Consider the following 27,461-nt stretch of genomic DNA (forward strand, 5'->3'; position numbering starts at 1 on the left):
AGGCTGCCTGGAACTCACAGCTGCTCCCTTCATGCCCCACAGGCCCAGCTCTCCCCTGGCCCCCGCAACGCCTACAGGGACTGCCTGAGCAAGCTTGATTTACAGTACGCCAAACTGCTGGTGAGTGGGGGGGGGGGCGCAGGGGGCGGTTGCAGGGTGGCAGCAGCGTCATATGCAAGGTCCTGGTCTCTGCAGAATTTAGAGACTTGATGGGTCTGCAGTTGGGACGGAAAGCAGATTTAGTTTATGGTCCGTTGCAGGGGAGGAGAGCAGAGAGTGGGCGCCAGTGGAAGGGAAGCACTTTGGGGAAGCTCATGTGGGTTTCTCCCTACGGAGGGGGAGCAGAACTCGGTTGGTTTTAAATGAGTGTGAAAAGCACCAGATTTCCCCAAAGGAGGGGTGGGGGCAGGCCAGGGGTTGGGAAGGCTGGGCCCTCCCCTCACGCTGGCTGTCATGCCGCAGAACTCCTCCAAGGCCCGGCTGCGGCACCTGGAGAGCCTCCATGCCTTTGTGGCAGCTGCCACCAAGGAGCTGATGTGGCTGAACGAGAGGGAAGAGGAGGAGGTGAACTACGACTGGAGCGAACGCAACAGCAACATGAGCGCCAAGAAGGAGAGCTACTCGGTATGGCTCTGGAGGGAAGGCAGGGGGTCTGGGGAGGCACCACCGCCTCCTGCGCTTGCTTAGGGTTCCCCTGCTCTGATGTTTCTTTGACAGGGCCTGATGCGAGAACTGGAACAGCGGGAGCGGAAGATCAAGGAGATCCAGAACACGGGGGACCGGCTGCTGCGAGAAGACCACCCGGGCAAGCCAACGGTGGAGGTAGGGCCAGGGGGAGGGAGACGAGCCCTGCCCATGCTGAGCCGGGTGCCTGCTCGTGACTCCCATGGGGGCAGTCACGCATTTCCTGAAGCCTTGTCAGCTGGCCACATCCTGCCGTTATCGCTCTGGGCCCTCAGCCCCCCCCTGCTCAATCTCAGAGGATCTGCACCACCACCCCCTTGCCACCCTCTACCCCGAACCCCGAGTGACCTGTGGCCTCTTCCCCACAGGCGTTCCAGGCTGCCCTGCAGACCCAGTGGAGTTGGATGCTGCAGCTCTGCTGCTGTATAGAGGCTCACCTGAAGGAGAACACAACCTATTTCCAGGTACCACTGGGGGGTGGGATAGAGGGGTGGCCCACGGGGCATGATGATGCATACCCCAAGGCTGGTCCTGGGGGAAGGGTGTGCCAAGCACGTACAGACCATGTGTGCTCCGGCTTGTGTGCCAGTGGCCACTCTCCTGGTTGCCGGAGTCCCTGGGGCAGAGCTGCAGTGGGCAGAGCTGGCACAGGCACGGCTACAACGGATGACTGTACTCCCCACAGTTTTTTGCTGATGTGAAAGAAGCCGAGGAGTTTTTGCGCAAGGCCCAGGAGACACTGAGGAAGAAGTTCACCTGTGACCGTTCCGTCACCTTGACGCGCCTGGAGGACCTGCTGCAAGACTCCCTGGTGAGTGCAGGTGCCGGGCGTGCCCATCTGGTGCGGCTTGTCTAGAGACACGTTCTCATGCACCCCTTTGTCCTCTGATGCTGCTCTAGGACGAGAAGGAGCACCTGACCGAGTACCAGGGACAGCTGGCTGGGCTGGCCAAGCGTGCCAAGGCTGTGGTCCAGCTAAAGCCCCGAAGCCCATCGCCCCCGCTCAAGGGCCGCCTGCCGCTTCAGGCCGTCTGCGACTACAAGCAAATGGAGGTGTGTGCCGGGGGAGGGCGGGGGGGCAAAGGCAGAGGACATGCGGCAGGGGGGCTCTCTGGGCTTTGGCCTGTGGCGGCATCATGGAAGGCTGCCTGCCCTCTACCCTCCCCAGATCACAGTGCACAAGGGCGACTCCTGCACCCTCCTGAGCAACGCCCAGCCCTATAAGTGGAAGGTACTGGATGTGGCAGGGAGCGAGGCCGTCGTGCCGTCTGTCTGCTTCCTGGTGCCCCCACCCAACAAGGACGCCCTGGAAGCAGTTGGCAGGTCAGCAAAGCTCCTCTAGGACTAAGGGAAGCCCCAGGCTCCGGTGGGCTCTGCGGCTCGGCTCGGCTGCAGACACTGGTCCCTGTTGCGTCAGAATTGTGCTGGGGTGGGTGGAGGGCTGCCTCTCCAGCAGTCCTCTTGCGTCCAGACTCTGGCGCAGGCCCCTCCCATGCTGAGGTTTCTGTGGCTTTGCCGCCCCTCCACCCCAGGTTGGAGGCCACTCACCAGAACCTGCTGAGCCTCTGGCACCAGCTGCACATCGATCTGAAGAGCCTCCTCTACTGGCAGTCCCTGCAGCGTGACCTCCAGCAAATCCAGTCGTGGTCTCTCCTTGTGGTAAGGCTGCGTTTCTTCTCTTTCCATGCCCCCACCCTCAATCCGGTGCCCTTGCAGCCCACCGCCCAGGCCACGGCAGCTGTAGGCTGGGACATTATCCACCGGGTGTCCGTTGGCTTTTGGGGTCTCAGTGGGCCTGTCTGCGTCTCTGGAGACCAAGAGGTGTGCTTTGTTTGCTGATGGTGTGCTTTGTCTGTGGTGGCGGTCCCTTGTAGTCCCTGTTCGCACCCAGGCTCTGTCCAGGCACTCTGCTGGTGCCAAGAGGGCTAGCTGGGCTGGGTCATCATGTCAGGGATGCACTGCTGGGCCTGCTGCAGCCTGTGCCAGGACAGCCTTGAGTGCTGGGCTGGGGAGGGAACAGGTGCAGAAAGACATGCTAGAAATACGGAGGTAACCTCTTAGATACAATTTGCTGTTCAGTGCAGAGGAAACGTCCCAAGCCTGTAGGATGCTATGTGCTATGCAAAGCACACCAGGGGACACAGGGTGGGGGGAGGGCAGGTTTTGTGCCCTTCCCTTGGGCCACTGTGGGGTTGGTTTACCACCTAGAAGCGCTATCCACCCACTCACCCACCCCAGCCCCAGGCCTTTTCTTGTGGGCCTCTAAGAGCCAAACTAAAAGTGACGTCTTACACAGGTTGGACACTAGTCGGCTTCCCTCAAGTTTTGATGGGAAACGTAGGCATCCTGGTCTTGCAGCTGTAATGGAGAGCCAAGCTGTAAAACCAGGATGCCTACATTTCCCATCAAAACTTGAGGGAAGCCAACTAGTGTCCAACCTGTGTAAGATGTCACTTGTAGTTTGGCTCTAAGAGTGTCCGCCTTAGAACCGGTCATCTGGACCTTCCGTTGGGGGTTTTGCATTCCGGTACAAGCCCTGCTCAGGCGCTGCTCTCTGCTGAGGTCGGTGGGGTCTCTGGGTGGGTGTCCACTTGGGTGGGGGTGCTGGGAGGGGCAGGATCCCTCTGACTGCTTGCACCTTCCTTAGTTTCGGACAATGCCCCCCGAGGAGTACCGGCAGACACTGCGCAGCCTGGAGACCCACTACCAGGAGTTCCTGCGCTGCAGCCAAGATGCGCAGAACTTCCTTCCGGATGACCGGCTGCACGTGCAGCGTGAATATACCACCTGCACCCAGAAGTACGAGCTGCTGCTACGCAGCCTGGAGAAAGGTAGGCCATGCTGGAGGGAGGGTGTGACGGGCCTTCTTTCCTTACAGGGGCTGATCTTGAGGAGGGGACGACTAAAATGATGGCTGACAAGATAATGGGGGGAGGGGATTGAGGCTGTTAGCACAATGAGAGGCGTTGCCTTCTAGCACCCAGGCATGGCACTTGGCCTCCCCACGGGCTGCTGAGCCTCACCTGTTGACAGCCACTGTGCCCCCCCCCCCCGTTTTGCTTCCCTGTGATGCCCAGCTCAGGTGCCCTGAATGCCCCCCTCCCCTCTCTGCTCCTCCCACCCGCTGGGCAGCTCCCTCTTCCCTGGCACAGACTGGCTCGCAGCCTCAGACTAGAAGTTTCCCTGTGGGTCTTTCCTGCAGCAGAACGCCACAAACTCTACACTTGTTTAATCTATTTTTGGGGGGTGGGGGGCAGGCGAGCAGGAGGAGTCTCTGTGCAGGAACTACATTTCCCAGCTGAAGGACATCCGCCTGCAGTTGGAGGGCTGCGAGTCCCGCACCATCCATAAAATCCGCTTGCCACTCGACAAAGATCCTGCCAGGGAGTGTGCCCAGCGCATCAGTGACCAGCAGGTATCCCCCCTCCCCCCAGCAAGCAAGCTGCTGGTCTGCCTCTTGGCAAAGCTTCCTCCCCTTGCCGTCTGCGTGGGTTCCTCCCCGTGCAAGCTAAGATCTCAAGGTGCAGGCCGGCATTGAGTGAGGAATGGTGCTGGATCCCCGGCGGGCCAGTGGGCAAAGTGGGGCTCAGCTCATCCCCTGCCCTCCTTGTTCTCTTGGCAGCAAATCCACCTGGAACTGGAGGGCATCAAGAAGAGCCTGGGCAAAGTGAGTGCCAAGATGGAGCAGGTGCTGGCTCAGCCGGATCAGGCCAGCTCAGCCCCCACACTGCACTCGGAGCTGGACGTCACCTTGCAGAAGATGGACCAGGTGTACAGCCTGTCCAGCGTCTACCTGGAGAAGTAAGCACCCCTCTGGCCCCCCTGGCCTGCAGCTCTGAGGCTGATGGGCACCCCTCCCACCCCCCTGTGCTCTGGTTGCCCCTTGCTTTCTCCTCCCGGAGGTCTGAAGCAGGTGGGCGATGGCAGACGTGCTGGGCACCTGGCCCGCCTGCCAGTCTCCTGCAGAGGCGGGGTGCTGTTGCTCAGCTTCTTTGCCCTGTGCCCTGTCTGCGGGTCCTCTGGGGCAGGCATGAAAAGAGGATACCAGGGCCTGGCAAGGCACCTCTGGTGTTCTGAACTGCCCTGCAGAGATTTCTGGCGAGCACTGTGGGTCGGGGCACCCCAGAGCCACTGGAGCCTCCTTAATTGGTGTGTGTGTGGGGGGGGGGTGTGAGTTTACCTTTGGGCAAGAGGTTCATCTTGGTGAGCTGGGACATCTCTCTGCATAGCTGTCAGTGCAAGGAACCGTTTTTGGGCCAGGGATGAGGGGCACCAAGCAGGCAAAACAGAACGGGAGGCCAGCTTCCGCCTCTGACACAGAAGAGGGGCTCCGTTTAGTCAGGGGGGAGAGGTTGTGGCCCGGAAGAAAGGAGCCCAGGAAGGTTCTGTGGTCTCAGGGGGGCCTCTCCTCACATCGCTCTTCTGCTCTGAACTCCTCCGCAGGCCTTAAGCAGCCCACTCTCTCTGCCAGTCCTGCCTGTTCTGCCCGGAGATAGTGGTCGTGGCCCACCATACAGGGCTGTGCAGTGAAGCATCTTTATTGCCAGAGGTGCTTTCAGATGCTCAGTATCAGGATGGTTCATTTTTTCCCCTGAGAAGCCTCCGCATTGAAACGCTTGCCCTGATATTTGGAGGAGGGAGCACCCTTCTGGGGAGCAGAACCGGGGCTGGGTGTCCTAACAGGGTGGGGGGCACTCTGCCGTTTGCTGCCTGCCTGCCTGCCTGCTTGTTTTTCTCCCACTTTTCTGCTCGTGAGCTCAGAGGACTTTTCTCCCCATGGAGGAGGATGGCCCTGCCTAGTGCTCCAGGCAGAGAATCGAGGCCTGCCTGTTGCTAGCCTAGCTTAGGCCACAAAGCTGTCCTGCTGTTGACACTGCTCTTCTCTCCACGGAACATGGGTAGAGCACCTGGTGTCTCCTTCACCCACTGTCACCTGCCAAGACTCTTCTTGCGGGAAGAGTATGCCAGCCCTGGAGGCCTCGAGGTGGGCAGGGTTTTCAAGCAGCCCCTTCCAGCCTCCCACTTGGACCACACTTAGCTCGGCTGCAGGGAACGGAAATCCATGCAGTCCTGAGCAGAGGTGCCTTTGGCCGTCCTTTGTGCTGCTGGTTGTCTTCAGGGAACGGGTGAGGCGGCCGTACACGGAGACTGTCCTGCTCAGGCTGATCGCAAGAGGTTCTTGAGAGCCTCGGGCGCTGCCAGGACTGGGTGATCTTTTTAACTGGTGATACCAGGGGTGGAACTTGGCACTGTCCTGCACACCTCGCATGCGCTCTTTGTCTACCCTTACACAGCACGCTGCCTGGGGTGGAGCCCCTGCGGTTAGGGCTGGCTTGAAGTTTTTGCAGCGCCCCCTCCCAGGGAGGGCTGGGCCTTCTGCAGGCACGCGAGGGCTCTGGCCCGCTCTGAGGCACGGCCCTTCACTTCTGGCGCAGCCGTTGGCCAGGCGATGAGAGAGTTGTGTCTCTGACGTTCCCTCACTGGCCTCTCGGGCTGGGGCAGCTGTTGCCCGGTCACCCAACCAGCCCGACAGCTTTGGAGGAAGCATTCTGACCCTGACTGACAAATAACTGTGGAGTGCGTGTCGGTCATTTTTCTTGCTGAAGGCTTTGCGTATCTTGCACGTAGCGTTTCAGGATGTTGGTTCCAACTGCGAGAGCTAGAAGCTTCAAGGAGCAGCTGTGCTGTTTTCCTTTACAGCAACTCTTTGAGGTCGGCTAGGCGAAAAGGTGGCAACGGGCCGTCTAGTGAGCTTTGTGGGTTAGGTGGGATCCATTTTGACTTAGGAATGGGAGGTGCCATTTGGATTCAGGGGGCTGAGGCCAGCCTCCCGGAAGCGGGTGGGGCTTCAGTGGCGGCGGGGAGAGGCTTGAGCTTTCCTGCCTGCACACACCAACGTCGTCCTTCCCCATAGGCTGAAGACCATCAACCTGGTGATCCGCAGCACTCAAGGCGCTGAGGAGCTGGTCCGGAAGTACGAGGAGCAGCTGAAGGAGGTGCAGGCAGTGCCCTCCGACCTCAAGGAGCTGGAGGCGACCAAGGCTGAGCTGAAGGTGAGACTGGGCCAGTCCCAGAGAGGCAGTCGGGATGGGGGGCTGCAGTGGCTCAGCTTGTCCTGGGGTGGGTCAGGTGGCCACGTCTGCAGGGAAATAGGCGGGCTTGGGGTCCAGCAAAGGCTAGGGTACTGCCCAGACCCTGACCCTGACCCTGTGCTGCAGAGGCTGCGTGGGCAAGTGGAAGGGCACCAGCCCCTCTTCAGCACCCTGGAGGCGGACCTGGGCAAGGCCGGCGAGGTGAACGAGCGGATGGTGCGGGGCCACAGCGAGAGGGACGTGGACCTGGACCGCTACCGCGAGCGAGTGCAGCAGCTCCTGGAGCGCTGGCAGGCCATCCTGGCCCAGATCGACCTGCGCCAGCGGGAGCTGGACCAGCTGGGCCGCCAGCTGCGCTACTACCGGGAGAGCTACAGCGGGCTCATCCGGTGGATCCAGGAGGCCCGGCAGCGCCAGGAGATCATCCAGGCCGTGCCCATCACCGATAGCAAGACTGTGCGCGAGCAGCTGCTGCAAGAGAAGGTGATGCTCGGGCTGGGCGGGCGGGGGCATGATGCAGTCCGGGGTTCTGCACCCAAGTTGCCCAGTTTCGCTGTGCAGCCACAGCCGTTTGTGCTGTAAGAAGGGGAGGTGGGCTTGGGGGCCTCTGTGGATTGGGGCTTCCTCATGAGAGAAGCATTTTGCTTACGGCAATTCTCTTGTAAATTTGGGCTTGGGCCTGGCCCACTTTGGCTTTGGATCCCGCAGCTAAATCCATAAGCTGTCTGCGAAGCAGCATCCCCAGAAAGTGGCTGTAAACGTGGCCCCCTGGAGTTGCTCTTGCACCTGATTGATCTCCCCATCTTGCGTGGCTAGTGCTGAGCAGATGCTCTGAGCAGCCCCTCCTCTGGTGCAAAGGCGTCTGGAGGGTGCCAGTGTGTTGCCCCGCTCCATTTTTCCGTGGCCCCTGGTCCAGGTGTATCTGAAGATGGGAGCTGACGTCAGTACCTGTTTCTAGCTCCACAAGGTGAACTCCTGCAGGGCATCCTCGGTTACTGTGGTTGGCAAACAGGTAGACGCCTTCTGCACTTGCTGTAGCGAGGCAGGTAAGTCGTAAAAATGAATATGTTCCTGTTTGGTTATCTAGAAACTGCTGGAGGAGTGTGATCGGAACCGGGAGAAGGTGGAGGAGTGCCAGCGCTTTGCCAAGCAATACATCGATGCTATCAAGGTGAGGCGGTGCTTGTTCCTGCCAGGGCCAGGCAGGTGTCAGAGGAGATTGCCACCTGCTTTGGAGCTGGGCTGTCGGGGGTGCTTGGAGTGGATGGGGGCGGGGGGGAGCTGGGGCCGCAGGTGGGGGGCTCTGCGGGCAGAGCTTCCAGAGTCAGGTCTGGGGCTGATTGGACTCCCCTTGTGTATTTCCAAGGATTACGAACTTCAGTTGGTGACGTACAAAGCCCAGGTAGAGCCGGTTGTCTCCCCAGCCAAGAAGCCCAAATTTCAGTCTGCGTCAGACAGCATTCTCCAGGAGGTAAGGGCGGGAGGAGTCTCGCCTGTGTTTGCCGGTGGGCAGGGGCCCTTGTGATCCTGAGTTGCTGGCTGTAAAGAGGGGGGCCTCATGAGGAGGCGGTCTGCTGCCTTGCGGGGGAGGGGGGCAGATGAGAGGCCTCCTTCTTTGGTGGGGAGGGCTGTCTCCTGTGGCCCACCTCCACACCTGGCTGGCTTTGGGGCCACCCCGTTCTGGAGCACTGACAACCACCCCTTTGGCCATGCAGTATGTGGACTTGCGGACCCGATACAGCGAGCTCACCACGCTGACCAGCCAGTACATCAAGTTCATTACTGAGACCCTGCGACGGCTGGAGGAAGAGGAGGTGAGGGGGCGGCCCTGGCGAGGGAGGGGAGGGGCTGGGAGCCAGCGTGCCTCGGCTGCATCCCCCCATCCATGACAGCTGAGAGCAGTCTGCCTTTCGCATCACTAACACTGGCCTGGCCCTGCAGGTGCCCCGCCTTGGGGCCTCCCAGTGGGCAGCGTTATCTCGAGGTCCTGCCCCCAGGATCCCAGGCCAGCAGGGCTTGGCCTGATCCTCAGTGGCGCTTCCCAGATACACCAGAGCGTAGCTGCGTCTTCCTCAGCCAAGGGCTGCTTTCTGCCCCCACCCCCTAGCCCTCCAAGCTTGCTGACTCCCTTTCTGCTTTGTTCTTTCCTGTTCCAAGCTCCTGTGGCCCGGTCACAGTTTTAACTCTTGGTTTCTGCCCCGCCAGTTGAGCCGCTTTGCCAGTGCTTTGTCTTGGGGGATGTTTATGTTGGTGGGGATCTAATGGAGGGTTTAAGCCGCAAGGAGCCAGGCGTTGCTGCACCAGGTACTCCGCTACGGTTGTGGTCCCTCGTCCCATCGAAGTCTCCTCTGCCTCTCCGGTAGGGGCCATTGTGTTGCTTAGCAGGTTGAGAGAGAGTTGGGGGCGGGGGGGGGGAGTCCGTGTTGCCTGCAACAAAGACTTTGAAGTGGGGGAGGGTCCAGAGCTGCAATCAGCTGGGGAGGGTCACTGAGCTCTGTGCTTCTCTGTTGCAAATGCACACACCCTTCTGCTGCCTGCCATGTGGTCGGGGGTCTTCCCTGCCTCGCAACCCCAGGTATTTTCTCTGGCCAGGCGTCACGGCTTCTGTCTGGTGCGCTCTGTCCAGGCTCCACTGCTCCCAGGGGGTGTCTCGCGGTTCCTCAAAGAGGTGAGTGGGCTGCTTCCTTCTGTCCTGCTGCCTCCTCTCCTGCAATGCTCTCGCTTGGTATCCCAAGAGCTGGCCCAGAGGAGCTACCTTTTGAGCACAGGAGCAAATGAAAGGTCTTGCTGCCATCAGGACAGCAGGGGGCTCCCTGCGCCACTTGGGCTCTCCAGGGGGGACCCGTCTGTCGCTCTTTCATTTGCCTCTTCGGTCTCCCATCTGCTGCCTGCTGCTCTGAGCCTAGCAGAGGGGGACCAACTGCTGTCTCTCGGGGGGTCGTTTGTCTTGAGCTCTGCTTGTCCGTCCACCCGTCCCGGGTTTCCTGCTTGTTTTGCTTCCTTGCCTGTTGCACTGAGCGCGAGCTAGGAGCCTGGTGTCATTTTTCTCAGTGTGCCATGCCCTGTTACCTCTCAGAAGGAGCCCAGCCCTGCCATGCCCCAGCCCTTGGTCCTCACCACTCCAAGCTCTCTCCGGTGATCTCTCTCTCTCCCTCCCTTTTCTTTGCACCCTCCCCGCAGAAAGCAGCGGAGAAGCTGAAGGAGGAAGAGCAGAGGCGGCTGGCTGAGGTGGAGGCCCAGCTGGAGAAGCAGAAGCAGTTGGCCGAGGCCCACGCCCGCGCCAAGGCCCAGGCCGAGCAGGAGGCCCGGGAGCTGCAGCAGCGCATGCAGGAGGAGGTCAGCAGGCGGCAGCTGGTGGCCGTGGATGCTGCGCAGCAGAAGCAGAATATCCAGCAGGAGCTGGCGCAGATGAAGCTCAACTCGGATGTGCAGATCCAGTCCAAGCTGAAGCTGATTGAGGAGGCTGAGCTGAGCCGCAAGCGGGTGGAGGAGGAAATCCGCGTGGTGCGCCTGCAGCTGACTGCCACAGAGAAGCAGAAGTTGGGTGCCGAGGAGGAACTGCAAGCCCTGCGGGCCCGGGCCGAGGAGGCTGAGCGCCAGAAGAGGCTGGCCCAGGAGGAGGCTGAGCGCCTGCGCAAGCAGGTGGCGGATGAGGCTCAGAAGAAGAGGGAGGCCGAGGAGGAGCTGAAGCGCAAGGTGCAGGCCCAGCAGCAAGCAGCCCGGGAGAAGCAGGCAGCCCTAGAGGACCTGCAGGCCTTGCGCCAGCAGGCTGAGGAGGCTGAGCGCAGGATGAAGCAGGCCGAGCTGGAGAAAGAGCGGCAGATCCAGGTGGCCCAGGACGTGGCGCTGAAGAGCGCTGAGGCAGACCTGCAAAGCCGGCGCCTGTCCTTTGCCGAAAAGACCGCCCAGCTGGAGCTCTCTCTCAAGCAGGAGCACATCACGGTCACCCACCTGCAAGAGGAGGCCGAGCGCCTGCGTAAGCAGCAGCTGGAGGCAGAGCACTCTCGGGATGAGTCAGAGAAGGAGGTGGAGAAGTGGCGCCAGAAGGCCAATGAGGCACTGCGACTAAGGCTGCAGGCTGAGGAGGTGGCCCACAAGAAGTCCCTGGCCCAGGAGGAAGCCGAGAAGCAGAAGGAGGATGCCGAGCGGGAGGCCCGGAAGCGGGCCAAGGCCGAGGAGTCCGCTCTGCGCCAGAAGGAGCTGGCTGAGGAGGAGCTGGACAAGCAGCGGCGGCTGGCCGAGGGCACTTCCCAGCAGAAGTTCCAGGCAGAGCAAGAGCTGATTCGCCTGAAGGCAGAGATGGAGAACGGGGAGCAGCACCGCCTCCTGCTTGAGGAGGAGCTCTTCCGCCTCAAGGCAGAAGTGAGCGAAGCCATCCACAAGCGAGCAGAGCTGGAGGAGGAGCTGGCCAAGCTGCGGGCGGAGATGGAGCTGTTGTTGCAGAGCAAGGCCAAGGCCGAGGAGGACTCGCGCTCCACCAGCGAGAAGTCCAAGCAGATCCTGGAGGCTGAGGCCAGCAAGTTGCGGGAGCTGGCGGAGGAGGCGGCACGGCTGCGGGCCCTCTCTGAAGAAGCCAAGCGGCAGCGGCAGCTGGCAGAGGAAGAAGCTGCCCGGCAGCGGGCAGAAGCTGAGCGGATCCTCAAGGAGAAGCTGGCTGCCATCAACGAAGCCTCACAGCTGAAAGCTGAAGCTGAAATCGCCCTGAAGGAGAAGGAGGCAGAGAATGAGCGGCTACGGCGGCTGGCTGAGGACGAGGCCTACCAGCGGCGGCAGCTGGAGGAGCAAGCGGCACAGCACAAGCGCGACATCGAGGAGAAGATAGCCCAGCTGAAGCAGTCCTCGTCCAGCGAGCTGGAGCGGCAGAAGAGCCTCGTGGATGACACGGTGAAGCAGCGGCGCCTCATCGAGGAGGAGATCCGGGTCCTCAAGCTGCAGTTTGAGAAGGCTTCTGTCGGGAAGGCAGACCTGGAGCTGGAGCTGGGCAAGATCAAGCAGAGTGCTGAGGAGGTCCAGCAGAGCAAGGAGCAAGCGGAGCGCGAGGCGGAGAAGCTGCGGCGCTTGGCCCTGGAGGAGGAGCGGCGCCGCAGGGAGGCTGAAGAGAAGGTCCAGAAGATCCTGGCTGCCGAGCAGGAGGCTGGCCGCCAGCGGAAGGCCGCCCTGGAGGAGGTGGAGCGCCTGAAGGCCAGGGTGGAGGAGGCCAAGAAGCAGAAGGAGCTGGCCGAGCGCGAGTCGGAGCGGCAGATCCAGCTGGCCCAGGAGGCTGCCCAGAAGAGGATTGCGGCCGAGGAGAAGGCCCACCTGGTGGCTGTGCAGCAGAGGGAGCAGGAGATGCTGCAGACCCGGCAGCAGGAGAAGAGCCTCCTGGACAGGCTGAGGGAGGAGGCCGCCCAGGCCAAGAAGGCCGCAGAGGAAGCCGAATTTGCCCGAATCAAGGCGGAGCAGGAGGCGACGTTGTCCCACCAGCTGGTAGAAGAGGCCGAGCGCCTGAAGCAGCGAGCAGAGGAGGAGGCCCAGGCTCAAGCCAAAGCCCAAGGGGAGGCCGAAAAACTCCGGAAGGAGGCTGAGCTGGAGGCCGCCAAGAGGGCGCAAGCAGAGCAAGCGGCCCTCCGGCAGAAGCAGCTGGCTGACGCGGAAATGGAGAAGCACAAGAAGTTTGCTGAGCAGACTCTGCGGCAGAAGGCCCAGGTGGAGCAGGAGCTGGCCAAGGTCAAGCTGCGGCTGGAGGAGACGGACCACCAGAAGAGCATCTTGGACGAGGAGCTGCAGCGGCTGAAGGACGAGGTAACCGAAGCCATGAAGCAGAAGGCCCAGGCTGAGGAGGAGCTCTTCAAGGTGAAGATCCACATGGAGGAGCTGATCAAGCTGAAAACCCGCATTGAGGAGGAGAACAAGGCGCTCATCATGAAGGACAAGGACAACATGCAGAAGTTCCTGGCGGAGGAGGCGGAGAAGATGAAGCAGGTGGCTGAGGAGGCCGCTCGACTGAGCATAGAGGCGCAGGAGGCCGCCCGCATGCGGAAGCTGGCGGAGGAGGATCTGGCGCAGCAGCGGGCCCTGGCGGAGAAGATCCTGAAGGAGAAGATGCAGGCGGTCCAGGAAGCCACGCGGCTGAAGGCGGAGGCAGAAGTGCTGCAGAAGCAAAAGGACCTGGCCCAGGAGCACGCCAGGAAGCTGCAGGAAGACAAGGCGCAGGTGCTGCAGCAGTTGGCAGAGGAGACGGAGGGCTTCCAGAGGACTCTGGAGGCGGAGCGCAAGCGGCAGCTGGAGATGAGTGCCGATGCGGAGCGCCTGAAGCTGCAGGTGTCCGAGATGAGCCGGGCCCAGTCCAAGGCGGAGGAAGAGGCCCGCCGGTTCAGGAAGCAGGCGGAGGAGATCAGTCAGAAGCTGCACCAAACTGAGCTGTCCTCCCAGGAGAAGGTGACGCTGGTGCAGACCCTGGAGATGCAGAGGCACCAGAGCGATCAGGATGCCGAGAAACTGAGGCAAGCCATCGCTGAGCTGGAACAGGAGAAGGAGAGGCTGAAACGGGAGGCAGAGCTGCTGCAACAGAAGGCACAAGAGGTACTGGTCTGGAGGGTAGCCCCCGCCTCACAGCCCCCCGCCCTCCAGTCAGCGTAGCTGGAGACCAGAATGCCTTGGCTGAGTCCCTCAGAGGGAGGGGAATTCTTGATGGGTGCTGAGGAATTAGGAAGGGCAGCTGCTCCTCAAGCGGTCTCCTGCCTCAGTGGGTCTGTGGGGAGCTGTTTAGAAAGCTGGTCGCACTTCTCTGGCCTGCCAAGAGGTGAGGAAAGGTTCTCCCCTCCCCTCCCGCAGCTTCCCTGGGCTTCTGAGCAGGTGTGGGTGGGACGATTGTCCTTGCAGGACAAGCGCCGCCACCACCCCTTACCAGTTGTGTGCCATGTTCCCTCATAGTCCGGGTGATTGCAAAAATATCTCCGGTGTGGATGAAAATGATGCCTGAAGTGGTCTGCTTCTCAAACACGTTCGCATCTGGAGCAGGGAGCTGGGATCTCTCACACTCGCTGCTCCAGGCTGGGCCTCAGTTTTGCTGCCACTGAGAGCCAGAGCACCCTTTTCCGTGCACCATTCAAACCCCCATTCCATGGGGGAAAGGCCGGCCTTGAGCCGCGTGTTTGAGTTTTCCCTGTCAGCAAAGGGTGGGGTGCGGGAAGAAGGCAGGAGCGTTGAAGGGCATATCGGGAAGGGCAGCAGCCCCCGAGGGAAGCCAGCTGCCTCGCAGACGGCAGCAGGGACTGGCGTCATCTCTTCGATGAAGACCCATGTCTTTTCAGGCCACCCCGCCAGGCCATTCAGAGCACAGGTGTAGCTGTGACATGCCTGCAGCTCTTTGTCAAGACAGGCTGTGCAAGGTGGGGCGAGAATGGTAGACATTGCCCCAGTTGAAGACCGTGAGAAGACCGATTATTTTCCCGCACAGAACAGCCACGCTGTGGCTCGTTCATTGGCAATGAACTAGCGGTGTATTGAGGGCAAATAAACCTGTTTATTGAAAACACTTGTAAATGAAGCAGCACCTGAGAGTAGTACTTGCCTACAGAAGAGCATACCAATATAATAAATAAATACATTAAGAAACTAGAATTCCTCTGCAGAACTTTGTCTCTAGCTGTGGTGATAGCCAGTCACTTGCCACAAATGTTCGTGAAAAGGAGGCCTGTCGGGGTCCTGAACCCTACAAGCACCCTCTTGGCCTCTAGCAGGAATTGCCCTGCGCTCAGTTGCCTGCAGGCCTGAATGCCTCTTCAGGTGGAAACAGAGCAGTAAAACTAGTCAGGCCTGTTTTAAGGTGTGACAATTTACTTTAGACAGCTCACTATAATCTATTAGGGGACCAGTTGCCTCAGCCCTTCAGCAGAATAGGTAGAAACATTTCTGAGTTCAGTACCCTTTATTAGGTAAAATTAGGAGCCCCGTGGCACAGAGTGGTAAGCGGCAGCACTGCAGCCCAAGCTCTGCTCACGACCTGAGTTCGATCCTGGCAGAAGCCGGGTTCAGGTAGCCAGCTCAAGGTCGACCCAGCCTTCCATCCTTCTGAGGTTGGTGAAATGAGTACCCAGTTTCCTGGGGGTAAAGTGTAGATGACTGGGGAAGGCAATGGCAAACCACCCCGCAACAAAAGTCTGCCATGAAAACATCATGATGCGACGTCCCCCCATGGGTCAGTAATGGCTCGGTGCTTGCACAGGGGACTACCTTTACCTTTAACCTTTATTAACATAAAGTTTTATTCTCCTTATTAGGCAAGTAATATGTACAAGAATATGCACATAGAAGTAATAATAATAGTAGCTGTGCTTATATACCGCTCTTCTACACGGATTAGTGCCTCACCCAGAGCTGTGAACAAGTGCTAGTGTTGTTATTATCCCCACCGTACCGCTGGAGAACTGGGGCCTGCGAGGAGTGGCTGACCCAAGGCCACCTACTGAGCTCATGGCAGCCTTGAGATTCGAACCAATGGAGTGCTGGTTTGCAGCTGAACCACTTAACCGCTGTGCTACAGCACAGTAGAAGGCACATGGAATAAAAAAGTAGCATTTCTGTATAATAACTGCGTACATATCAAATAAAATCTCTGTAAGCAAAGACAGGTCGTATTTTAGACGCTGTTGTTAGAAAAAGAGAAGGGCCACGTCCTTAGGAACGCTTAGCCAAGAAGGACAGAGTTGCTGCTTTGGACCCCAGGAGCAGAATTCTGATTCACAAAACATGAATTTTTAGAAGTGGTGCAGGAAGACATTCCGAACCATACAGATAATAAATGATACGTTTTCCAATTCTGACACGTTTGTGTCTTTAAACTAAAAATAATTGTAACTTACATCTAGTTATTTTTACAATATGTTACATAAATTGCCAATGACCGTCTTGTGAGCAATTTCTTATCACAGTGTTCTGAGAAGAGTTTCCAGGTCTGAATAAAAAAAACTTCCTTTCCAGGAGATCGGAGGAACCATTTAGCACAGCCAGAGAGTGGCTTCCCTCAGGAACGCCTGCTTCCTGAATGCGCTGGCCTGCTCTCTTCACCCCTCACCCCTTTCCCCTTTTTGCAAACAGAAATTGCTCAGCAGTAGAAGGGACTCCTGAGAGCCAGTTTGGTGTCGTGGTTAAGAGCGCGGGACTCTAATCTGGAGAGCCGGGTTTGATTCCCCACTCCTCCACCTTGGGCTGGTCAGGGCTCTCTTAGAGCTCTCTCAGCCCCACCCACCTCACAGGGTGTTTTGTTGTGGGGATAATAAGGACAAACTTGGTAAACTGCTCTGAGTAGGCATTATGTCGTCCTGAAGGGCGGTATATAAATCAAATGATGTTGTTGTTGTTGTTGTTGTTATTGGGGCACGTAGTCACATCTCGCCTCTCCTGCCAGGGTTAGGGTTAGGCCCTAAACACCCCCCTCGCCCCAGAAGTGGTGGCTCGTAGCGCGCCTTGCTGTGCCTGCCGCCCCCCCTCCCTTCCGAGCCTCCCTTGGCTGCAGTCGGCTCTTCAGCGCTGTTCTTTCTGCTTCCCTCCCTAGATGCAGACGGCCCAGAAGGAGCAGCTACGCCAGGAGACGCAGATGCTTCAGCAGACCTTCCTGTCGGAGAAGGACGCCCTCCAGCAGAAGGAGAGATTCATCGAGGAAGAGAAGGCCAAGCTGGAGAAGCTTTTCCAGGACGAAGTGAACAAAGCGCGGGGCCTGAAGGCCGAGCAGGACCGTCAGCAGGAGGAGATGGAGCAGGAGAAGCAGCAGCTGAAGGGCAGCCTGGAGGAGGCCCGGAGGAGGCAAGCGGAGGCGGAGGAGAACGCCCGCCGCAAGCAGGAGGAGATGCAGCAGCTGCAGAAGCAACGGCAGCTGCAGGAGAAACTGCTGGCAGAGGAGAACCAGAAGCTGAGGGAGAAACTGGAGCTCCTGCAGGAGGAGCACCGAGCGGCCCTGGCCCAGACCCGGGAGATCATGATCCAGACGGAGGAGCTGCCCCACCAGGCCGTGGCCCCTCCGCTGAAGGCCATGCCCAACGGGAGGGACGCGATCGATGGCGTAGCTCAAAACGGCGAGCCGGAGTTCGCCTTTGAGGGCCTCCGGCAGAAGGTGCCTGCCCAGAAACTGACAGAGGCCGGCATCTTGAGCAGAGAGAACTTGGAGAAGCTGACCAAAGGGACGGTGACCCCCGAGCAGCTGGCGCAGAGGGAGGACATCAGGCGGTACCTGCGAGGAACAAGCAGCATCGCTGGCCTGCTGACTAAGCCAGGCAATGAGAAGGTGGGCATCTATCAGGCCTGGAAGCAGCAGCTGCTGAGCCCGGGCACAGCTCTCATCCTTCTGGAGGCACAGGCCGCCTCCGGCTTCATTGTGGACCCCGTGAGGAACAGGAGACTGTCCGTCAATGAGGCCGTGAAAGAAGGTGTGGTTGGCCCCGAGCTGCACAACAAACTGCTGTCTGCTGAACGGGCAGTGACTGGCTACAAGGACCCCTACACCGGAGACAAGATCTCCCTCTTCCAGGCCATGACAAAGGGCCTCATTATCAAGGAGCACGGCGTTCGGCTGCTGGAGGCCCAGATTGCCACGGGGGGCATCATCGACCCCATCAACAGCCACCGCCTGCCTGTGGAAGTGGCGTTCAAGCGAGGCTACTTCGATGAGGAGATGCAGCAGGTTCTGTCTGACCCAACTGATGACACCAAGGGCTTCTTTGACCCCAACACCCATGAAAACCTGACCTACCTGCAGCTGATGGAGCGGTGCGTGACAGACCCTGAGACTGGGCTCTTCCTCCTGCCGCTGACGGGCAAAGCCGCTGCAGGAGAGCTGGCCTACACAGACCGAGAGGCCAGAGACGTCTTCCAGAAAGCCACAGTGTCCGCGCCCTTTGGCAAATTCAAGGGGAAGACGGTGACAATCTGGGAAATCATCAACTCTGAGTATTTCACTGAGGAGCAGAGGCGGGACCTGCTGCGCCAGTACAAGACGGGAAAGATCACCGTGGAGAAGATCATCAAAGTCGTCATCACGGTGGTGGAGGAGAGCGAGAAGAGGAGCCTGCTCTGCTTCGAGGGCCTCCGAGCCCCTGTTCCAGCTGTGGAGCTGCTGGAGAGCAAAGTCCTGAGCCAGGATCTTTACAGCCAGCTGCAGCAGGGGAAGAAGTCTGTGAAGGACGTCGCCGGCGCTGATTCCATTAAAAGGTACTTGACGGGCAGCACTGCCATTGCGGGCATCGTGGTTGAGTCCACTGGCCAAAAGCTACCACTCAGCGACGCCTTGAAGAAAAACCTCCTGAAACCAGAGGTCGCCCTCACCCTTCTGGAGGCCCAGGCGGGTACCGGGTACATCCTCGATCCTCTGAGGAACGAGCAGCTCCCTGTGGATGAAGCCGTGAGAGCAGGCCTTGTTGGACCTGAGCTGCACGAAAAGCTGCTCTCTGCAGAGAAAGCCGTGACGGGCTACAAGGATCCCTACACGGGGCAGGTGGCCTCTCTCTTCCAAGCGCTGCAAAAAGGCCTCATCCCGAAGAGCAGTGGGATCCGCCTCCTGGATGCTCAGCTCGCCACTGGTGGCATAATCGATCCCGTGCACAGCCACCGCCTCCCTCTAGAGACTGCCTGCAAGCGGGGCTACTTCAGCGAGGAGATGAACAAGGTCTTGTCGGCTCCATCTGATGAGGCCAAGCTGTACTATGACCCAAACATCCAGGAGCACGTCACCTATGCTCAGCTGCAGAAGAGATGCCAAGTGGACCAGCAGACGGGCCTCTTCTTGCTCTCCCTCTCAGAGCAGGCCATCCAGCGGCAGCAGGAAGAAATCTACTCTGACAGTCAGGCCAAGGAGTCCTTTGACAAGACGACAGTCGAAGTGCCTGCTGGCAGCCTGAAGGGCAAGACAGTCACCATCTGGGAGCTGATTCACTCGGAGTATTTCACCGAAGAACAAAGGAGGGAGCTGATCCGGCAGTACAAATCAGGCAAGGTCACCATTGAGAGGGTCATCAAAATCATCATCACCATCATTGAAGAGACTGAGGCCAAGAAGCAAGAGAAGCTGAGCTTCAGTGGCTTGCGAGCGCCTGTGCCTGCGAGCGAACTGCGGGAGTCCAGGATCCTTAGCAAGACCCAGTACGAACAGCTGAAGGAAGGGCACAAATCTGTGAAGGACTTCTCTGACATGGAGGCCATCAAGAAGTTCCTGCAGGGGAGCGACTGCATTGCTGGTGTCTACGTGGAAGGGACCAAGGAGAAGCTGAGCCTCTACGAAGCCATGAGGAGGAATCTTCTCTTGCCCAGCACGGCTGCTGTTCTCTTGGAGGCCCAGGCAGCCACCGGGTTCCTGGTTGACCCAGTCAGGAACCAGAAGATGTATGTGAACGAGGCAGTGAAGGCGGGCCTTGTGGGACCAGAGCTGCACGAAAGGCTGCTGTCTGCAGAGAAGGCGGTCACTGGGTACAAAGACCCTTACTCTGGGAACACCATTTCCCTCTTTGAGGCCATGAAGAAGGGCCTGATCCTCCGGGAGCATGCCATCCGCCTGCTGGAGGCCCAGATTGCCACAGGGGGCATCATCGACCCCGTGCACAGCCACCGCCTCCCCGTGGAGGTCGCGTACAAGCGGGGCTGCTTTGACGAGGAAATGAACCGAACCCTCTCAGACCCTACAGATGACACCAAGGGCTTTTTTGACCCCAATACTAAGGAGAATCTGACCTATCTGAAACTAAAGGAGCGGAGTATTGAAGATCCTGAGACTGGCCTCTACCTCTTGCCCCTGAAGCAGCCTGAGAGGCCCGCCATGGTGGAGACAACCCAGGTGTACACAGAGGCAGAGACCAAGAAGGTGTTTGAGGAGACACAGATTAACATTCCAGCGGGAGACAGGGCCGGCTCCTCCATGTCCCTGTGGGACATCATGCACTCCAGCCTCATCCCTGAGGAGCAGCGCAAGCGACTGATGGAGGAGTTCCGCTCCGGCCAGGTGACCAAGGAGCGCATGATCATCATCATCATCGAAATCATAGAGAAAACGGAGATCATCCGGCAGCAGGACCTCACCTCCTATGACTACGTCCGGCGCCGCATCACCGCCGAAGACTTGTATGAGGCCAGGATCATCTCCCTGGAGATATACAACGCACTGAAGCAGGGCTCCAAGACCATCCGTGAAGTTCTAGAGATAGAAACTGTCTGGAAGTATCTTTATGGCACAGGTTGTGTTGCTGGCATCTACATCCCATCCAGCAAGCAGAAGCTCGGCGTCTACCAGTCTCTGAAAAAAGGGCTGATCAATCCGGAGGTGGCGCGATGCTTGCTGGAAGCCCAGGCTGCCACTGGCTTCGTTGTTGACCCCATCAAAAATGAGATGTTAACTGTAGACGAGGCTGTCCGGAAAGGGGTGGTGGGGCCCGAAATGCACGACCGACTGCTGTCTGCTGAGAGAGCTGTGACTGGCTACCGCGACCCGTACAGTGAGCAAAAAATCTCTCTTTTCCAGGCCATGAAGAAAGATCTCATCCCTTCTGAAGAAGCCCTCCGACTGCTAGATGCCCAGTTAGCCACAGGAGGCATTGTCGACCCTCACATGGGCTTCCACTTGCCCTTGGAAATTGCCTGTCAGCGTGGCTACTTCAATCGAGAGACTTACGAAAGACTGTCCGAGCCCAGTGAGGTCCGCAGCTATGTGGACCCTTCCACAGATGAAAAGATCAGCTACGCACAGATCCTCAAGCGTTGCAAGAAGGATGAGAACACTGGCTGCCTGCTGCTGCCACTCTGTGACACTCGGAAGCTGACATTCAGGGGCCTGAGGAAGCAGATCACTGTGGAAGAGTTGGTTCGGTCCAAGGTCATGGATGAAGCGACTGCGCAGCGCCTCCAGGAGGGCTTAACCTCTGTGGAGGAAGTCTCTAAAAACCTGCAGAAGTTCTTAGAGGGCACCAGCTGCATTGCTGGCGTATATGTGGATTCCACAAAGGAGAGACTGTCCGTTTATCAGGCTATGAAAAAAGGCATCATCCGTCCTGGCACAGCCTTCGAGCTGCTGGAAGCCCAAGCAGCCACCGGATATGTCGTTGACCCCATCAAGGGGCTCAAACTGACTGTGGAGGAGTCCGTGCGCATGGGAATTGTGGGCCCCGAATTCAAGGACAAGCTACTTTCTGCAGAGAGGGCAGTGACCGGTTATAAGGATCCCTATTCAGGCAAGCTGATCTCTCTGTTCCAAGCCATGAAAAAGGGGCTGATCCTGAAAGACCACGGGATCCGTTTGCTGGAAGCTCAGATTGCTACAGGAGGCATTATTGACCCAGAGGAAAGTCATCGCTTGCCTGTGGAGGTCGCATACAAGAGAGGCCTGTTTGACGAGGAAATGAATGAGATCCTACTAGATCCTAGTGATGACACCAAGGGGTTCTTTGACCCAAACACAGAGGAGAACCTGACGTATCTGCAGCTGATGGAAAGGTGTATCACAGACCCAGAGACTGGACTTTGTCTTCTGCCATTGAAGGAGAAGAAGCGTGAGAGGAAGACGTCCTCCAAGTCCTCTGTCCGCAAACGCCGGGTGGTGATTGTTGACCCAGAGACCGGGAAGGAAATGTCTGTGTATGAAGCTTACCGCAAAGGCCTTATTGACCACCAAACTTATTTGGAGCTCTCTGAGCAGGAGTGTGAATGGGAGGAGATTACCATTTCCTCTTCAGACGGAGTCGTCAAGTCCATGATCATCGACCGGAGATCTGGGCGGCAGTATGATATTGATGATGCCATTGCAAAGGGGCTAATAGACCAGTCTGCCCTGGACCAGTACCGCTCAGGCACCTTGTCCATTACAGAATTTGCTGATATGCTGTCCGGCAACGTGAGTGGATTCCGATCTAGATCGTCTTCTGTTGGCTCCTCCTCTTCCTACCCTATAAGCCCAGCCCATGCCAGAGGTCAGCTGACATCTTGGAGTGATCCTTCGGATGAGACTGGCCCTGTGGCTGGCATCCTGGACACGGACACCCTAGAGAAAGTGTCCGTTACAGAGGCCATGCACCGCAATCTCGTGGACAATATCACCGGCCAGCGCCTCCTGGAAGCCCAGGCTTGCACTGGGGGAATCATTGACCCAGCCTCTGGGGAAAAGTTCTCCGTTGCCGATGCTGTCAACAAAGGTCTGGTTGACAAGATCATGGTGGATAGGATCAACCTTGCTCAGAAAGCTTTCTTTGGGTTTGAGGACCCGAGAACCAAGTCCAAGATGTCTGCAGCTCAGGCCTTAAAGAAAGGTTGGCTGTACTATGAGGCTGGCCAGAGATTTCTGGAAGTGCAGTACCTGACGGGTGGGCTAATTGAGCCTGAAGTCGCTGGCCGGGTGTCGCTAGACGAGGCGCTGCAGAAGGGCACCATAGATACACGTACAGCGCAGAAGCTGCGGGATGTGAACACTTACTCCAAGTACTTGACCTGTCCCAAAACCAAGCTGAAGATCTCCTACAAGGATGCCATGGACAGGAGCATGGTTGAGGAAGGGACCGGCCTGCGCTTGCTAGAAGCTTCCTCCCAGTCCAGCAAAGGATATTACAGCCCCTACAACGTCAGTGGCTCTGGCTCCACCTCTGGCTCTCGATCGGGGTCACGGACTGGTTCTCGATCAGGTTCAAGGCGAGGGAGCTTCGATGCCACCGGATCTGGCTTCTCCATGTCCTTCTCTTCCTCCTCTTACTCCTCGTCGAGTTACGGCGGGCGCAGATACGCCTCTGGCCCAAACAGCTGCGCAGATGCCACTGAACTCAGCCACACCTCCTTCCAGCGGAATGGGAACTGTGGGTGGGAAGGAAGCCAGCCGAAGCGCCTTGAGCTGCACGGGCTGCAGCCGCCTGTGGCATGAAGCCCCACCAGCCTCCATACGCCTGAGATCACATTTATCCTGCTCTGCATGTGGTAAAGCTGCTGGCTAACCCGAATAATAATTATTGTTTTTTTAATCTTTGAAACTCATTTTCTTCCAAAGCAGTGCCTAAAGTTTAACCAAAAAGACTAGATTAAATATATTAATATATAGGATTGTTCTGACAGTATTTGTATATTACGAGAGAGAGAGAGAGCGTGCACCCCCTTCCGTTTAGTCCTCCCTGGAATTTGTTTGTTTGCACCATCTGCTGATTAGCATAACCAGCCACATGTCGACGCCACACGCAGGAGGGACCGGAAGCCTTTGGGTCATTTTGTACCCTAACCAACTAGTAGGACTTTTTTCTGATGAACTCTGCCAGCTCCACCCACCCCCCAAAGGAGGAAGGGACCCTTCTGCCGTGCCTTTAGCTCTGCTGCCGATGCCATCAGCACTCTCCAGAGGGAGGGAGGAAGGAAGGAAGAGCCCCACACTGATCTTGTGCCCCAGAGACATTCCCACAGGCCGTCAGCTCTAGCAAGCTCCTGGAGTCGTTGCCGTGGACCTCCATCAGTAGGACAACCTGGGAAACTGCTCTCTGCTCCCAAAGCTGTTCCTTGGCTGGCCTCCCCTCAACCATGTGGACTTGGCACTCAGACTGTAAGTGCCCGCTGGCTGGTGGATGGCTGCCTGCCCGCCTGCCCGCCCGCCCGCCTGCCTGCCGCCCGCCGCCCTGCCTCCTCCCTTCAGGAGAGGGGGGTTCCTTTGCTTCTGCCCTGCTGACTCCTCCAGCCTGCCTGCATCTTCACCCTGGTGCTCCTCATTGCGCTTGGCTTCACAGGCTCAGTTTGCTGGGGAATCTTGTGCTGCTGTGGGCTGCTGTTAGTTGCATGTCTGTCTCCCTTCTGGTGTACCTGGGAAGTGCCCCGCCCAAGGCTGACATGACAGGCTGTTAAGAGGGAAGCCTTGGCGGTGCCTGTTAGAACCTGTCGGCCACAGGGCCACAGCCAAGAGAGGTCTGCTGATAGGCCACTCGCCACCAGCAGAGGAAAGTTGGTCCACTCATTCTCTGTGGGGCTGGGAGGTACCACCGAGGCAGTAGGGTGTCATTTCAGGCCCCATTTCCTTTGCCCCGGGCGAATCACAGACCAGTGCGGCCCATGGGCACAACGAAGGTCTGAGGCCTCTAAGAAGCTAGAGCTCCCTTTCTGCCTTGACTTTCTCTCTCTCATTTGCTTCCCTCGGTCATAACATGCGCTCTTTCTCTCAGACATCTTCTAGTCCCTTGAAAGATGCCCCTTTTTCATTGGGAGAACTCCTGACCTGGTTTTCTGAAGTCAGCAAGTCCTGGACGACTGCGAGGGGATGCCCGGAGGCAGCTGCTGCTCCTCTCTGGCCACCCACAAAGGTAATTCTCTGGGCTTTGGCCCTTCTGTGAGCGCTCCTGGCTGCTTGTATGTGCTTCTGATAACTGAGCTGGTGCAGGAGCGTGAGATGCTCTGGGAATGGGAAGATGGCCCTCCCCTCCCCACTGGTTACAGAATGAGGATGCCCCCCCTCCCTCTGAGGAAGGGTCTTCCAGGCCTGTGCTTCTTGAAGGCAAGTAGCCAGGCCTTCCGTGAGGACAGCCGAAGTTTCTCCTTGTCCACTGGCTTGCCAGCACCGTCTGTGCTGCAGTTCTGCTTTGCGCTGGGAAACCACCTGAGGCCCTGGGCGTAGGTTGCAGGCAGGTGAGGGGACCAGCTGAGCAGAGGCTGCTTGTGGCTTCACTGGCTTAATGTGATGGCTTCATTTCATATGTGACTTGTTCTGCTTCATCCCATCCTGTTCTTTTTTCTTCACTTTATTTTAGCATTGCTGGATGGCCATGTGAACGTTCTTCCCAGTTGTCGTGGATCGTGTGCCCCTGCTGGGGGAAGTGGCCCAGCATTGTGGATCCAGGCAGACTCTGCCCCTTTCCTTGGCGCGCACAGTGAAGCAGTTGGTGTAGGGATTGGGCCTGGGGCCTGGCAGAGAGGGGCTGGTCCTGTGGGCCTAGAAGGCTGAGCTCTTGCAGCCCATCTGTGGCAGGTTCTCTGGCATGGGAAGGCAGCTCTGGAGAAGCGCCACATGGATGACATTTGCAGGACTAGTGTCTCGGGTGGGGCGCCGTTCCTTCAGATGCGAGCACCAGAGGCCAGGCTGTGCCGTCAGTGTGCCTGACAAAGCTCTGCAGCCACACGCGGCCACTTCCCTCCCGCCCACCCCATGGGTAGGGTTTGGCCCACGTTCCTCTTCCTCTTTTGGGGGCACCAATTCCAGGGGCTGGCAAAGGTGCTTTATTCTCCTTTGGAAGCAATAAGGGGTGGGAAAGGAGCACTAGAGCTTGGTGACGGGTCTGTGTTGAAGGGGGGGCTTCAGGAGTGGTGCCTGCTGGGTCCTCGGAAGCACTCTCGCCAGCTCACTGTCCCCCTCCCCCCCACCTTCCTCTTGGGCACATCAAGGCGTTCCTCCTCAAGCTCATTTTTGATTTCCTCCATGTCAACTGAGACGTCCCATTTCTTCTTGCCATTGCTTATATTAATTACTATTTTCATTCTCCAGATTTTTTTTTTGCATGATGTCCTTGCTTGGCCAAGCCGGTCTCCATATTCTGTGATTCTGGGGCTCATGGGAGCAGGGGGGGCTGCAGTCACTTTCAGGCTGGGCTGTCCTGACCCATCTCTGTTTTTTGGGAGGCAGAACACTAAAACCACAATGTGTAAATAACATGAAGTGTTTGTAAAAAAAACCAAAACAGGCAGTATGAAACCACAGCCTCTCCGCAAGGGAGGCAGTAAAAGAGATTCTATGAAATGTCTTTGTGTGATTTGTTCAAAACAAGGGGGAGCAGGGGGCATCCTTCAAAACAAGCTGTTCTGGCCTGCCAATCGACTCCCCTCCCCTCCCTTCTGTGGCTTTGGTTCTGATCCAACAACACTGAGCGTTTAAAGGGCAGAGTCCTGCTTGCACGGCATGTGAGGGCGGTGGCCTGCCTCGGCGCCAGTAAGCGTGGAAAGAGGCTTTGGGTCTGGGAGGAGCAGCTGGCTGCAGGCTGCAGTCCATGGACCTGCAGTAGAACTGCCCGTGAGGGGGCCCAAGGCAAATACACCCTGGAATGAGGGCAGGGAAGGCTCCAGGATGTCTAGCACCATTCAAGAGTTGTGCCCTTGTGGCTGTGCCCTGCCTCTCTCTTCAGAGGGGTCCTGCATTCACGGCTGACTGCCAGGGGCATAGCAAGAGCAGAGCTCTCTCCTGAAGTGGCAAGCTTGGCCACCTCACTGCTTGGAAGCCCAGCCTGGCCTATTCTGGCCCTTGGCGCACACTGAAGCTGGCACTGAGATGGGGCACTCAGGCTGGGCAGGAGGGTTGGCGTTGTGGTTAGGATCAGCAGGCGCATTGGGCGTGGATGTTTCAGGGCTCCCCCCTGCCCCCGCTGGCTGAAGTCCTGGGACTCCAGCTGGAGGGTTGGATCAGTGACATTTTTAAAGAAGTGTTTAGGCAGAGTGAAAAGGTGGCAGAAAATGCTTAGCGTTGGACTTTGACCACCAAGACCCCCCCTCCCTCCCTCCCTCCCTCCCTCCTTCTCTCTCTCTGCCTAACGCACAGGGTTGTGGGTATAATCTAGGGGATAACACTCCATACCGCCCCATGAGTTCTTGGAAGAAGGGAGAGAGAACTTGATGGCAGGCAAGAAGCTTGGCTGTGTATGATCCCAACAGAAAGCAGACCCCTGGCGCAGCTGGAGATAACGTGGTTTCCTGGGGTGGAGGGGAAAGGGCCCCAAGAGCACGTTGCCTGGCAGGCCCCTGGCCTCCTTGGGTTTGGGGGAGAGGCAGCTTAGGATGGGGGACGTGGACAGTAAGGGCCGTCCTTCCTTTGGCTGGGCTGTTGCTGACACTCGATCTGCAGGTGGAAAGGGAGCAGTGATTCTACTCGCCCTTGAGAGAAAACCCTGCAGCTTGCCCTTCCGCCTCAGGGAGGGGCTCTTAGGCGGCCAGGGCCAAGCAGAGGCAGGGAGGAAGCCCCAACATCAGCCAGCCCACCTCCATAGGGCTGAGGTCCTGCTAGGGTGGGAATTTACTTGTTAGATCAGATTTTTAGTCCACCCTCCCCACCAGGCAGGCTTAGGGCAGAGTACAACATTCCAGTTTACATAAAATACATTTTAAAACAGATAAAACATTACAGTAAAATTAAACTATACAATAAAACTTCTCAAGATGGCAACGGTAAAATTCTGGTGGACAGTTCTTTTCAGTATGGCCAGTGGGGGCCCAGCCTAGCCTCCGCCATATGCCTGGCGGAACATCTCTGTCTTACAGGCCCGGCAGAAAGATAAATCCCGCCAGGCCCTGGTTTCATCTGACAGAGCCACCAGGCTGGGGCCAGGACCAAAAAAGGCCTGGCTCTGGTCGAGGCCAGGCAAGCCTCCCTAGGGCCAGGGACCACCAAAAGTTTATTTGTAGAACAAAGTGTCCTCTGGGATACATATAGGGAGAGGCGGTCCCACAGATATGCTGGGCCCAGTCTGCATAGAGATTTATAGGTCAACACCAAAACCTTGAACTGGACCCGGTACTCAACTGGTAACCAATGCAGCTAGCATAATATAGGTGTTATATGTTCCCCAGTTGGGACTCTTGCAATCACTCGCGCAGCTGCATTTTGAACCAGCTGTAGCCTCCCGATCAGGCCCAGGGGAAGCCCTCCATAGAGCGAGTTGCAGTATAATCGAGAGGTGACTGTTGCTTAGATCACTGCCATTAATTAGGTTGTGGGTCGACAACCGTCAGGGTGGCATC

General features: G+C 58.0%; 1 protein-coding gene across 13 annotated transcripts in view; it reads left to right on the forward strand.

The window, feature by feature from the left end:
- PLEC (plectin) overlaps positions 1 to 24,041 on the forward strand; it is a 91,495-nt gene extending 67,454 nt beyond the window's left edge. For all 13 annotated transcript variants that reach the window (XM_054985201.1, XM_054985202.1, XM_054985209.1 and 10 more), the window contains 19 exons: positions 43 to 120; positions 463 to 624; positions 718 to 822; positions 1,053 to 1,148; positions 1,370 to 1,495; positions 1,585 to 1,737; positions 1,853 to 2,007; positions 2,217 to 2,343; positions 3,332 to 3,515; positions 3,942 to 4,099; positions 4,307 to 4,485; positions 6,599 to 6,737; positions 6,903 to 7,259; positions 7,864 to 7,947; positions 8,143 to 8,247; positions 8,492 to 8,590; positions 9,957 to 13,337; positions 16,312 to 23,298; positions 23,909 to 24,041. In XM_054985201.1, coding sequence (XP_054841176.1) covers positions 43 to 120; positions 463 to 624; positions 718 to 822; positions 1,053 to 1,148; positions 1,370 to 1,495; positions 1,585 to 1,737; positions 1,853 to 2,007; positions 2,217 to 2,343; positions 3,332 to 3,515; positions 3,942 to 4,099; positions 4,307 to 4,485; positions 6,599 to 6,737; positions 6,903 to 7,259; positions 7,864 to 7,947; positions 8,143 to 8,247; positions 8,492 to 8,590; positions 9,957 to 13,337; positions 16,312 to 22,635 — 12,012 coding nt within the window. In that variant the 3' untranslated portion in view covers positions 22,636 to 23,298; positions 23,909 to 24,041. The remainder of the gene's footprint in view (positions 1 to 42; positions 121 to 462; positions 625 to 717; positions 823 to 1,052; positions 1,149 to 1,369; positions 1,496 to 1,584; positions 1,738 to 1,852; positions 2,008 to 2,216; positions 2,344 to 3,331; positions 3,516 to 3,941; positions 4,100 to 4,306; positions 4,486 to 6,598; positions 6,738 to 6,902; positions 7,260 to 7,863; positions 7,948 to 8,142; positions 8,248 to 8,491; positions 8,591 to 9,956; positions 13,338 to 16,311; positions 23,299 to 23,908) is intronic.
- The last annotated feature ends 3,420 nt before the right edge of the window (positions 24,042 to 27,461 follow it).

The sequence above is a fragment of the Eublepharis macularius genome, chromosome 7, assembly GCF_028583425.1.
Source record: "Eublepharis macularius isolate TG4126 chromosome 7, MPM_Emac_v1.0, whole genome shotgun sequence".
Lineage (NCBI taxonomy): Eukaryota > Metazoa > Chordata > Lepidosauria > Squamata > Eublepharidae > Eublepharis > Eublepharis macularius.